General features: G+C 29.0%; 1 protein-coding gene across 5 annotated transcripts in view; it reads left to right on the top strand.

Moving 5' to 3' along the window:
* Positions 1-13,700, top strand: part of LOC126846821 (kynurenine/alpha-aminoadipate aminotransferase, mitochondrial-like) — a 62,831-nt gene extending 49,131 nt beyond the window's left edge. The window contains exons 1-9 of one of the 5 annotated variants that reach the window (XM_050586623.1): positions 2,858-2,972; positions 7,605-7,779; positions 7,968-8,136; positions 10,733-10,922; positions 11,239-11,355; positions 11,444-11,587; positions 11,678-11,984; positions 12,388-12,596; positions 12,696-13,699. In XM_050586623.1, the coding sequence (XP_050442580.1) occupies positions 7,608-7,779; positions 7,968-8,136; positions 10,733-10,922; positions 11,239-11,355; positions 11,444-11,587; positions 11,678-11,984; positions 12,388-12,596; positions 12,696-12,746 (1,359 nt within the window). In that variant the 5' untranslated portion in view covers positions 2,858-2,972; positions 7,605-7,607 and the 3' untranslated portion in view covers positions 12,747-13,699. Of the gene's footprint in view, positions 1-2,857; positions 2,973-3,510; positions 3,712-6,355; positions 6,732-7,604; positions 7,780-7,967; positions 8,137-10,732; positions 10,923-11,238; positions 11,356-11,443; positions 11,588-11,677; positions 11,985-12,387; positions 12,597-12,695 lie in introns of those variants that run through there. The other 4 variants (XM_050586622.1, XM_050586621.1, XM_050586620.1 and 1 more) reach the window with 4 other exon arrangements.
* Positions 13,701-14,546: the final 846 nt, after the last annotated feature.

The raw sequence follows: 14,546 nt of genomic DNA, 5'->3' as shown, positions 1-14,546 counted from the left end.
CCCGCAGGATAAAATCCCACCTGGGGCAAGATCAAAATTCAAAGTAAAATGTTTGATTAAGTTCTTTTGGTAAACCTCTAGTGTCTTTATTATAGTATAGCATAGGTACCCTACAAGAAAAGATAATCAACACAAGATTACACAAGAGCCTAATATTTGTAAGTTTATATTATAGTAAAGTAACAATTACTAATAAATACATAAATGTTTTATCTTATATAATTCATGTGTATTTAGTTATCGTATTCGATATTTCTATACTCATAAGTCATAGCAAGTTTTGTACATGTTAAACTTATTAATTTTGTTAAAATAAGAATTATACGCGCCTTGGGTGCTACAAAATAATTGTAAACCCCTTCAATAACTTTTTATTATTGCCTTTTAACAATGTTTTTATGTATCTACAATAGAGCAAACCCATTTAATCTATCATCGGAGATTGAGTTACGGATCCACGGTTTTAACCTTTTTGATGAAATGTAGAATAATAATAATAGTAGTGTAAAAACGTAAGCCATAAATGGATTTTTTGTAAATGTAAATTATGAATCAATTGAGATGCTGAACAAGGAAGCTAGACATACTGACTTGTGCGATAGAGTTGTTTTTACCATACAAGAGTTCAACTTTGTTCTGACCTAAGTACGCACTATGTTTTTCATACAATGTGTTGTGTACGTGGGGATTATCAGGGGAATGTGGACACCCCATATAATATGCAATGTATCCAGGCTCCTTACCATGTGTTACAACTAATGATATTATAAAAATACATACATAACTCGTGTTGAATATTCGTCTGATGCAATATTACACGAATTTAACAACTTTGTACAGTAGACTATAATGTAAACTGAAGTGTGTATATTAGGAAATAAATGAGTTGAGTAATCGAAAATTCAATTTTGGAATAGGTACACACACGTGTATTGTAAAATAGTACTGTTGAGTGTTGATACGACCTTCTTCTTAGGGTATCACTTTTAAATATACACAGCGGTTTTACTTATCTAGCTTGCGTGTATGTACTAGCTGTAAAAAAAATCGTTAATTAAATAATAAAATCCGGTTTTTTTATAGCCTTTATTGGGTAATATTATGAATCAGTTTTTTTGTTTGTTAAAAGTCTTAGATTTCGATCACGTTTACATTTCGATTGAAAAATAAATGTTTACAATAATATACATAGTGCCTAGTCCAAGTCTTAATATTTATCAAGTTAAAAATTATGTTAGCTCAATATTTGTTATATTTATTTGTAGGTGTAATATAGATTTATTTTTATAATTTTATCGAAAATTAACTATTTATGTATGTATGTGTATACTATTTTACTAACTCACTTACCAAACTAAATAACAGTTAAGTATTTCATTTTCACACATGTTATAATCAATTTTAATAGAAACTGATATATGACACGTTAGTTATAGGCAATGTACAAAATGCCGTTTTTCATTTAAAAACAAATAAATAATTTTACAATAATAACCGATATCACTTGCTGTGTAGTTAACATAAATGTTACAAAAGATATCAACTATCACAATAATATTATACACGAAACCAAGCGGTATGCCTAACATAGAACATACACGATGGAAAATATTAGAGAGTTTACATAATATTTATGAGAGTATAGTAAGTATTAAATAGATAATTTTTAATTACTATTGATATTAGAATCTACTAAATTGCAAAAACCGGCAATATTTGTCAAAAAAACATGCTACTGTAAACATGTGGAGCACGTTAACTTATTTTTCAGATTAGTTTGGATTAGCCTTAGGATTTAACTTTAAACGTATAATATTTTTGTATAATTTATAGCTATTTTAGTAATAAAATTAGTTAGAAATTATCCGATTTTTATTATTTTTTTTTTTTGTGGGGAGAGAGAATAATTTTTTACAGTCAGACTTCAATTTTATTTGTAGTATAAAAATATAAGTTTAAAAAAACTTTTAAAAATTGATCAAAATACGGAGAATTGTTTAAAGATAACTTGTTCTCATCCACAATTTTCTAATAATATTACACATCATAACCATAAACCATTAAGCTGGATTACTAATTCACTATCAAGATATTTAGTATGTAACCGTTAAGACTAATTGTAGTTGCAAAGTGTGAATAAAACAATTTTTTAAAAAATTAGTAATTTTTAAACTATCACTTGGCTGCATTAAAATTGTACTTTTAAAAACGAAATTGAATGCGGTCTGTAAGAAATATTTCCTCTTGCAAACAAAAATAAAATATATCAAAATGTGATTACTCAAGGGTCATCATCCTATTTCTTGTAAGACATTTTTTTTAGCAAAATAAAAAGCACCGGAAAAGGTCCATTAGATGATTAAAAAAAATGTTTTTAAATGTTGTTTTATTATAAACATTTATTAAAAATTATCAAGCGATTGCAACAACTCTCAATGAAGTTATAATAATTTTAGGCCAACGCTAAACTAATGCCATCATAGGAGCAGTTTTTCAAAATAAAATCTTCAAGGATTGCGACCAAGATAATGCTACCAAAACGAATCGACCTGTTATGTTGAAACCTAGTAGGTTTGTGATGCGTTCATAACGTAAAATAGATAGTACTCGAACAACTTTTTTTTTTTACATTTTTTTTATGGTTTTTAATAATAAACCAACGATAATTTTTATCAAAAAACATTGTTTTTTTTTAATTGTTATTTTGTTCATATTTAAAAAACCTACATTTAAGCTCTGATTTCAATAATATATAATATTTGTATATTTTTTCTTATAAAACGGTATTAACTAATTTAAAAAAAATGTTTGTTCACGATCAGAGTACCTGAAGCTAATCACTGTAACTTGTCCTTGCAGAACAGGAGCCAGCAGTACGTGTTTGCCAGCCGACAGTACAGTACGTTTGTTATCAAAGCACGAGAGCGCATTTACCGAGGTTCTGATAGCACTTTCATCACGGCGGGAAACAGGTAATATGTCCAACATGTAAGAACGACCGGTTAAACTTCCCCGGAATGAACAATTATAATAAAATGAACACACCGGCCAAAACAGATCTCCTAAACAGAACAATACTACTACATTAATATATTATACTACATCAACCGACCTGTGTGCTACTAGTTGATGTTACCACGTCAACCGACCAAACAAAAATCCCTCAAACTCAAATTATACTTATCCAAAAAAAAATCACCAATACAATAGATCCTACATCTTTGTTGTGCAAAAATAAAACACCCATCAATCTGTCTGAACAACTATCTACGCTTTTTAATGATAAAAATGTAATAAATGAGTACACCTGATTTATAATGTTAAGCTGGTGTTATATATTTCAAAGTTCATGGTTGCTGTCGACAGACCACGTGTGTTGTTCCTTGTTAGATTAGGTAGGTACTTTTTGTAGGTATAATCGTGAAAATGTATTTTGTATTCTAAAAACTAACATACTTAAATATTATTATCGCCAATCGAGTAAACACTTTTAGTAAAATTCTGAAAATTCAATTTTATAATCTAGTGAACGGTTTTTGTAGGAAATATTATACGTTTACTCGTGTCTGGCGATATGTTATTTTAGTGTTCATTTGTAACGCAATAAAAACATAATATGTTAAGTACCATGGTTGTCTTATAACATTAAAACATTGATTATTGTTTAACGGTTGATCGTCTCAAACTACTCGCACTTGTACGGAAATAACTGTAAGTATAAACTCGATATATTTTATACGTGTGTTTGTAGGTGATTAATTAAAACGTATAACAAAATTTTATATTTTTTGTATAAAGAACCAAAATATAAATATTTTTTTCTCAAATTCCAAATGTAGCTTTAATTTTTTTCTAGCACGTAATTTTTCCTTAAAAAAACAAAATTATGTATTTTGGTTCTGTTTTAAAATAGTACTAAACTGTGTTATTTTTTTAGCTTCGATGAGGAGCTGAGAACATATTGTTTTTACAATGTGTATTTTTTATTTTTTTGTCCGGACCCAAGATTTCTTTTAAGCCGTTGAACCGATTTCTTCGTGTAGCATTTTTATAGATCATAAATCGTGCTTGAAAGGTACTTTATCGGGCTAAAAGTTTAAAAAAATCACCCCTTCCCCTTAATCCTCGAGAAAATCAACCAACAAATTTACATATTTTTCAACTTAAAATTACGATGCTCTAGAACTTTTCTGAGAATATTTGAATGAGTTTCAAATTTCTATAGAATATTATTTAAACATAGTACTGTGTGTGAGTGAATCAACAGTCAGTACCTAAGCAATGAAAATATTTTCATTATATTGTTAATTACGATATATGGGTAACTATGACAATACATTTTTATAGACAGACGATCAACCCTAATCCTATTCATCCTAATACTATAAATCAATTTTTAAGCACATAATTGTCATTAGGAATAATGCTTTTATCGATAAATTTTGTATTTTTATCTGTGAATATTGGACCTCCCTTACTTACTCACTTACTATTACTACAGCTACTACTAGTCTCTTCGTATAATACTTTATTTACTGTGCTGGTTTATACTGTGCTTGGTTTGAACTGTACTGGTTTGAACCTACTGTCCACAGATTCGCATCGAAGGGGTTATGTAAAAGTGATTTTATCAATTTCAAATATAATAATTCCTGTAAACATGTAACATCTCCGTCCCCACTATGCCCCGACCCCACTGTGCTGGATTTTTGTTTAATTGTAGTATATTTGCATTCAAATATTAAGTAGGTACTTATAATTCAAGATATAACATATCACTACATTATACATTGTTTTCCTATTTATTTTTTGCTGTGGTCCTTGACATTTAAGCCCCTCGTAAGTCATAACATGTTATTACACATTATCTTGATAAACAAGACTGGACGCGTCACTTCTGACTTAAAAGGTTATTATTATTTGTTGTAGTAAACTTAACAATTACGTTATCTAGATTAACTCAATAGTTGTATTTAAAAAAAAAGTCTAAAAATAAAAACAAATTTATAGCTATACTTAAGTCAAGTAAAAATGTAGATCGTAAAAAATAGACTAACACTAGCTTGGCTAAGAAATTACCGATTTTACCATGATTTTTGTTATTGTGTCTGGACCCACGATATATTTTGAACCACTAATGTCTTAACAGATCTCATTTTGTAGCCAGTCTATAGATCCTAAATCGTATCTTAATGGCGCTTTAATGATCCAAAAATATAAAAGTTCACCTCTTATTCATCAAAACTAAGGAAAATACGGGAAAAAATTACATTTTATCAACTTAAAAACAAGGCGCCCCATAATTTTTTTTAAAAATAGTGGAATTAGTAATTTGTATGGAATATTTTTTACTTGAATTATTACATAGTATATGTTGACAAAACAAACGAATTTAAAAGACTCTTTTCCTTAGAAGGAGTGGAAACTATCTATATTTCTCTTTTTTAAGCGAAGTTTTACGACTAAAGTCTAAACTGAAAGTAGATTTAATATATATTAAAGAAAAACTCAAAAAAAAAGGAAAGGGGGATCACACACGTGCAAAATTTCCATGTATGAATGAATCAACAGTCAAAAGGTATCCGAAAAACATTTTCATTATACTGTTAATAACGATAGAAGAATAAAATGGGCGACGAATTATCATAGGAAAATGATCAGCTCTTATAGTACCACCTTTATACTAAAAAAATATTTTCAGGCACATTTTTACATTTACAATGGTTTAATTGACATTTAATACTTCTACCATATGCAGATTCGCCTCGAAACGTTAATTTGACATCGCTTTCAGTTATAATAGTTCTTGAAGACTTGTGATCTCTCCATCCCCTTTGTGTTGGCTTTTTTAATGCACTAATATGAAGTAGCTCATCAAGATAATAATATGTATTTAACTACGGAGTAACGGGCGTGATGAAACTTAAACGTGTAATTTAATCAATACAATATTATTTGATTTAACTTAGTTGATAAGTCATGAAATAAATAACGACTTGTGGGTTTTTGTTTTTTTCATATTCAAGAAAATTGTAATTAAAATATTCAAGGTACCAAATGAAACCTTACGCGGATGACACAGACTGAAAAACTCAGATAAAATTTGTACATTCCACGTTCACCTCAGGTTACGCCTACTAGAAATCTGATAACTAATACTATTATTATTGCGTTTTGAATAAACTCTAGGTACTCAATTACGTTAATCTAAGAACCAAATGACTAATGGTCACTCACATTATCTTATTACCTCTTATCAAACTCAATAGATATACTGTATGAATATTTAATTGAATAATATATAAATATATATTTAGTAACGTATTAAAATTAGTATTAATACATACAAATCGACACGTCTAAATATATATAAAGCAGATCACTAACCTCTTCCATCGTCAGAATAAATTTGGACATCTCTTTGAATCGTTAGTGTTGTTGTTTTAGAACAGTTTAATACATTTGAGTGTTCGCTTCGGAGTTGCACCGATTCTCATCGTAACCGAAAAACTGATAATTTGACAAAACAAATACGTAAACTTATTTTTTAATTAAACTAACATATTAAATATACCTTTTCATACATTTTAATGTTGCTGTGATCGTCGTGTGCTGTGTTTACGTGGACCTACTTTTATACTTCATTGAACACTTATTGTTTTAATACATTTTCGATTATTTAACAATAACATTTTAAAATACATAAAACCGAAAACCAATTGATGATATAGGTAATTTGTAATTTTTTTAATTAAGATTTAAGTGAATTTATCAAGTTAATAATGTAGACCCACGTAGCAAGTATAAAACTGTAATATGCATTAATATTACGACCAGAATATATTTAAAGTTAAAACGGTATTAAAAGAAAACATTTTTAAAAAATGTATTTTACATTATTGACGTGGTTAAAAATAAATTAAAAAACATTATCATTTGATATCAATAGTGTCAACAATTATTTTACATATTTTTAATAGTTTAAATAATTAATATTGTGTTTTAACAACATTTTCTGAAATATATTTAAGACATGAGATATTTTGTAAATGTTATGTAGCATAAAGTAACCTTAATTTTAAAAAAAATTAACTAAAAATAATAAAACACACTTTTTGTTTGTTATATATATACTATTTGGAAAACATGTTTTTAAATAAATCAAAAAAGTTTATAATTAATAAGTATAAACTACTTTGAAACATGTTTGAAAGAACAATAAAATTATATAGTTTGTCAAAAAAAAACATTATTGAAAACTATTATAAATATCGCCGAAAAGTACCATTGATGAATTTTTAAATTAAAAAAAAAATTAGTAACGAAATGTTTTATGATAACACATTTTTTAACTAACTTTTTTTATCATAATTCGAAAATATATTTTTTTTTGCTGATTAGGAAAATCATTTAAAAAACTTTAGCAACTTATGGTTATATATAAACTATAATAAAGAAATTAATATCATAAAATAATACATTCTTTGCGTATCGTGTGGTTCGGCAACATCATTGTTATCTTCAGCGCTAACGGCAGATCAGTTAGCCGTTAATATTACATATTTTATTGATTGGTGTTAGATTTAGTCTTATCTAATTTTCAGATCATGTCTCAATCACAAGTTTGTCCGATCCTAGATGGTTCTTTGGCTATCGCTAAAGAGTGTTCGATACCCGAATATTCGCCTGCTATGAAATTGCAACCGAAACAAATTGACTATACTTATTTTTTTAACGACACTACAGCCAAACGAAAACCTTCTGAACTCCGAGAATTGTGTAAGTTATAAAAATTATGAAAACCTATGACGCCAAGAAATTATGTAAAACTGTAATAAAAAAAAAAAAAAAATAATGTATTTTGTAAATTAAACTACAACGCTTTGCTTTTCAATTACGAAAACCTAAGTTATCATAATATGAATATGTCTCAATACTAAAAAGGGTACTATTATTGATCATTGCAGCTAGGTTGGTTGACCAATTGCCTCCGGGAAGTATAAAATTAGGAGTAGGTGTTCCTAATGTACATACGTTTCCTTTCAAAGGTTTCGACGTAGAACTAGCATCCGGGGAAGTTATTAAGCTCAACGAAGGCGAACTAGCTGCAGCGTTGCAATATTTACCATCAATTGGGTAAGTATTTTATAAATAATAAGAGCAGAGGCAAAGTACATTAAGGACTACATACTACCCTTCATAAAGTTATTCCATTAGGATTCTGTGATTGTTTGTGTATGAAAATACCCCAAAATGTGTAATTTAAAAAAGCTACATAGTTAGGCAAAATACGAATTCTTAGTATTTCGATGATCCGCAATCTGTAATCTTTAAAATACGATTATGAAAATTTAAACTTAATTTTTAAACTGAAATTATTATTATACAATTTTTGGGTTATTTTGCGATACTTTCAAAATTTTAAAAATGCTATTTTTACCCTACTCTGGAGATTTATATTATAGCCATTTACTTTATTGGCGAATTAGGAGAGATAGATCAGTCTGCCATTGTGCCCTACCAAAAGACTAGGTCATTTGTATTCTTAGCTTCTGCAACATGCTAAAAAGATTGCATCACACGGAATAAAATTTACAATCTTCGATAAATTACGTAGCATTAAATATTATTAAATAAATTATAGTAATATTAATAGTATAGTGATATTATGTTATTATATAGTGTGATCATTTTATACAAAACGTACTACAATAGCCAGTTAGCATTAAATATTCTAATTGTATTATATAATATAAATAAATATATAAATACCAATTAGCATATTTACTTTATCTCTTACGTAAACGATAAATATCAATTCTTTAAAATTGTTTTAAATGTTGGCAGTCGAAAAAATGCATTAAAATATATATATATTATTTTTTTTTTAAAAATAATTTTGAAGAATTGTAAGTTATCGTTTATTTAATAGATAAAGTAAATACGCTAATTGCCATATATATACATATACATATATAATCTTATATATTATGTATTTTATCTTAGATTCGACTACGAAAACATAATATTTGGCCTTTGTAGCACATTTTCTATGGAATAAAAACTATAAAAAAACCGTTTTGTTGTACGCCAAAATAATAATAATTTAAAAAATCCATTAAAAGTATTTAATTCATATTGAAACAACCAATATAGTTATAACGGTATAATTTACTAAATAAACAAGTAATAACAAAATCATACTTATGGGTAAACTGTAATAAATTATTAGTCATAAGTTATTAAGTATTTCCGGTTAAGTATTAACGGTTTTTTTTTCAAATTTTATTTATTTTTTGTTAAATATAACATGAACAGTCCGTTGGGACTTGCATATCTTTCAACGTAATACAAGTTTTTAAGGTAATTAGAATCGTCTTCACACAGTGTTGACTGTTCATCGCGGCTTCTTAAGGACAAACTAACCTAACCGCAAATAATTAAATTTTACAAAGGACGTCAATTGAAAAATAAGTTTTTTTAACATTTTTTATTCGCTTAACAAAGATAGACAATCGTAACAAATGTGTAGTGAATAGCGTACCTATTATTAATTATCTACCATTAGGAAATTACTTGTTCATGTCATCAAAACCGCAAAAACCCTTTTTCAAAATTTGCACTTCAAACGTTGTTTTACGGAAGCAGCTATATAAGGTTTGCCCATCTCATTCTAAGAAAATTTGTATATAACTAGTTTCGACCGACAAAGGAAATGGTCGATTACTAATTTTGTTATCTAAAATGTAGTAAACAAAAATTAAATTTAATCAAGTAAGTTATCATTAGTGAATTATTATTACTATTTAATCTTTAATTTCAATAATGAAAAAAATAACAATATTTTTTTATCAAACTTAATATATTGCAATTGTAGAATAAGTATCTAATATTCTAATTATCTCTAACATTATTAAATCATATAATTATAAAAAAAAAAACTATTGAAAGTTAACGCAAACCCTTTCTAGTGTAAAATTTTAGATTTATCTATTACTTTTAGAATTGATTATAATAATAATAATTATTAATAATATTTTTTTATTAACTAATAATATAATTATATAATTTATAATGAATGCTTATAGTAATAAAACATTGACATATCAAGATCTCTTAAGATCAAAGAGTCATAACTGATATTTTATTAGATTGTAATTTGTTGTTTAATTAATAAAAGAAGCGTGAAAGTTTTAAAACACCATCACTTATAATTTTGTATTAATACGGCGAATACACGTTTCACTAAAACTATATTACAAAAAACCAAATTATATAAAAAATAATTAACGATAAAACGCACGTCAGAAAATTGTTTGACTCCTTCTTGATAAATTCTCAGAATGTTACAAATTTTAGGAAAAATATTTATTTTTATTTTTGACCTTACTAATTACCCACATACTATATACTATTTGCAATCGATCGAGATATTGATTAAAGAATTCGGATTAAAATAGTTATCTCATAAATAGCTATCGTTTTTTAAGAAAAAAAAATGCATCATAAAATATGAATATCATTCTCAGATTTCCATAAAAGCTGTACATTTTTTTAGTGCGTGTAACGTAACAACATTAGGACACAATTTTTTTAATTTTCGCTTTTATACAAAGCTTAGTTTGGTTGATAGCCCCAATTCGGCCTTTATAATATTGTATAAACTTTCTCACGGTACACCTTTTTGAAGTACGTTTGGCATTTTAATTTATTTTACTATTATTATCCTTAGATACACTCCTCTTATAAATAAGTTAAAAGAAATTCAAGATCAATACCATGGAGCACAAAATTGGAAAGTTAAAAGTATTATGGTCTCCAGTGGTGCTCAAGAGGGATTGTCAAAAGCAGTGGATATGTGTATGAGATGCGGCGATGCAGTGATCATGCCAGATCCAACATACACAGGCGCAATTGATTTAGTAAGTTTTTCAGTTGAATAATCATTTACATTTCCACTGAAGTATTACTAAGCATTTTAGTTGTACTACTTATTTAATACAAAATAGTAACTTAGAAGAAAAATTGAATTTCAGAGTGACCGGTAATATATTTACATATATTGTCAGTAAAATTATTTATACCATTTACAATTTCGCACCGAAGCATTTTTTTAGAAGTGATTTCAAATCACTTTCGGTTGTACAATAATTCCCGTAGACCTGTGACCTACCCGTCTCCACTATTCCCCAACCCCACTGTGCTATTTATTTTTTTCAATCGAATTTTTATTTCCAGTTTAGATTGCATGACGCGGAAATCATCGGAATCAAACAAGACTCGCAGGGAGTTCTTGTGAAAGAGATGGAAAAAGTTTTGGCGTCGAGAAAAAAGAAAAATCAATTAATGCCCAAAGTAAAACACAAACCAATACACAATTCATAGTGTAATACATATTGTTATCATTTTTAGTTCTAAAAGTGATATTTTCTGTTTTGAACAGGTAATCTATCTCAATCCGACCGCGTGCAATCCCTGCGGCACTACAATACCGACAAACAGAAAACGAGAAATATATAGGTTGGCTTGTGAATACAATTTGCTAATACTCGAAGACGATCCTTATTACTATTTGAGTTTCGAAAACGTAAGGCAATGCAATAGCTGTCCATAACGTTGGTTGCAAGCCATTGAACAGCTACAGTTAAAAAAAAAAACACCGTTGCACGTTTTCTAGGTCCATCCCACCAGCTTTATGTCGATGGACACCGAGGGTCGAGTACTGAGATTCGATTCGCTTTCAAAAATCATGAGCTCCGGTTTGCGCGTTGGATTCGTCACAGGACACAACCGGTTGCTACGACAAATGGAGTTGCACATGCAAACTTCGTCCATGCACACGTCGTCCCTTTCACAGGTATTGGTCCATAAACTGCTATCGCACTGGGACAACGAAGGTTTGGTCTCGCACTTCTTGCGAGTCAAGAAGTTCTACAAACAAAAGAGGGATCACATGCTGCTGGCAGTAAAAAAACACCTCAGCGGTAAGTGATCCGTTGAACTATGTTGTGTTTTACACTGGTCAACGGTACAGGTCAGGGGGTGGCAATAAGTACAATGTTATGAATAAAGCGAAAAGACCAGCTGCAGTGTGACCAGAATGATGAAATTACATTTCTTTGGTACATATATTTTTTTTTGAAATTTGTTTCACTACAGCGACCATGTACTACAAACACATATATGACTTACATAGACACGGGAAAGAAGGGACACGCAGGGTGTGCAACAGTCGTTTGTAGAACGCGAGATACGACTTTTTAAAAAAATTGTCTATTTGTATTTAAAGTGGTCACGCTGTCGCTCGCCCTCTTGATTACTTCGTTGCCGACTACAAGGCATTATACGATGTTACAGCTCTATATATTTTTACCGTACACGATGTAGGTCTAGCCGAATGGTATGTGCCTTGCGGAGGAATGTTCCTGTGGCTAAAAGTAATCGGCCTGAAAGACACCAGATGCCTAGTCACTGCAAGATGTTTGGAGAAAAATGTTATTCTTGCACCTGGTTATGCTTTGGCGATCGATCCGAAGAAGCCATCGCCTTACATCCGAGTTTCGTTTTCCATCGCATCCCACGAAGACGTAGACCGGGTGTGTATAATTTACGTTATGCACCCTTGCCTATAAGCTATAGCTAACCCTTCCGTTATCGAACTATTGTGCTTACTTATACGTGTCTTTTTATTTCAGGGAATATCTTTATTGGCTGAAGCTATACGGGAAGAAATACAAGCTGTTTGAAAACCGCTTGGAATTTACATTTTATACAATAATTATACATAGTTTATATAATAGATTGTATAAAAGTGTCTGACTAATAATTCATTAGATATTTTCTTGAAGCACTTCTTATACGATCCCTCCTAGTTCTATCTAGCCCAGTCATTCTTGACAAACCTACCCGATATTGTTATTTCAACTGTACTGTCTTCTTCAATTCCTCTATTCACTATCATAACTGATTCCGAATTCCAAAATACACTTAATTTCTTTACTATATTTGCCACTTGCTCTCCAAATGAACAGTTAATGTATCTTATTCTGAAAAACAGTCAAATTTTTCTGTTTTAGACATACCTATTTTCCGAAGTCATGTTTCTTCAATGTCTCTTTTCGCTGCTTTAATTCATTCAACTCCTAACGCTTTTTTACTCCCGTTCTCTACATCTTTCACAAACATTATATTATATCAATATGCCTCGCCCTTGTAATTTTATCCATTAACATGATGACTTTCTACTTTCTGAAATTGTGCACTATTCCTAATAGCATCCAGACATCGGTAATGTCAAATCATCAAAGTTTTCAGAGATATGTTGCTTGAAATATTTTTAAGTCGTATTGTATAATAATATTGACTATTGACATAATATTATAATTTTGCTTGAAAATTAACAATACTATTTTTCCTCTATGTACATTTATTTATATTATAGTTTCTATCTGTATATCTAAAAGCAATTATTGCTCAATTTTGTTTATTGTTTAAGGCTGTAATTTTTTTTTTAATTTCATATTTAAATTAATGAAACAAATTGTATTTACACATTTTATATTAATAGAGAACATCCTTAATAATTAATTTATAATAATTTCTGAAGGCCTGTGACCTCTCCTACCCAACATGTTCCGCTATCACAATGCTCCAACCCCTCCCACTGTGCTGCTTTTAAAAAATAAATATTGGCCTCTGTATCAGCTTTTTTTGGTAAGAAAACCTACCCATTTTAAATCCAGTGGAACTCCATTATGCGTCGAGTTGGATTAAAAACAATTTCTCAACAATTTATGTAAGGGATTTACATAGCTCATCCGTTATATTTTTAAATACGTATTTAAAATAGAACTTTTATAAAAAAAACCTTGTTTATTTTTTAAAAATTACAGGCGAGGAAATTTACAGGTGCCTTACTTGCCTCACGCCCAAAACCGTCACTGTTAGTTACGCTTGGTGATTAACTTTTTGTATACACCTCAAATTTGTGACTTATTTTATACACAATATGTGATACGAAAGAGACATGTTCACCTTAGAAAATTCAATCATATATAGGGTAAATACACAATTAAAACTTTTTGAAACGATTTCGGTAATAGATTTGATTAATCACAATCGCGAATAATAAAGAGTAAGCCAAATAACTTTTTTTTTTATTTATTTTTTTTTTTTTGGCGATTTCTAAAAAATACTAAAAATAAAAAAATGTATCTACGTATATTTTGTAAAATTCAATTCCCTACAGAAATTATTTTTTTTCGTTTCTATAGTATTGAAATTTTTTTTTTTTTTAACTATAGGTTGCTATACACCAAGACGGTACTTTTATGTGGTATTATAGATACAATTTTGAAAATTGACTTTTTTCACTATGCCCTAGTTTGAATTTGTGTTTGCTGTTCCTTACATACTAAGTATGCTGTATGGTTACCTTTTTTATTTTGTCCTAGAACGAATATTTCATAAAGGTTCAACTAAATACCGATGATGGTGTATTGTTTTATTTTTTTTTTTATTAAATACGTTAAAACGAAGTTTGAAAA

The sequence above is a fragment of the Adelges cooleyi genome, unplaced genomic scaffold (assembly GCF_023614345.1).
Source record: "Adelges cooleyi isolate 19-005CV unplaced genomic scaffold, UGA_ACOO_1.1 ACOO_flye_CR_arks_rails_tigmint_CR_PRNA_9, whole genome shotgun sequence".
Lineage (NCBI taxonomy): Eukaryota > Metazoa > Arthropoda > Insecta > Hemiptera > Adelgidae > Adelges > Adelges cooleyi.
This window is presented reverse-complemented; position numbering and strand designations above follow the sequence as displayed.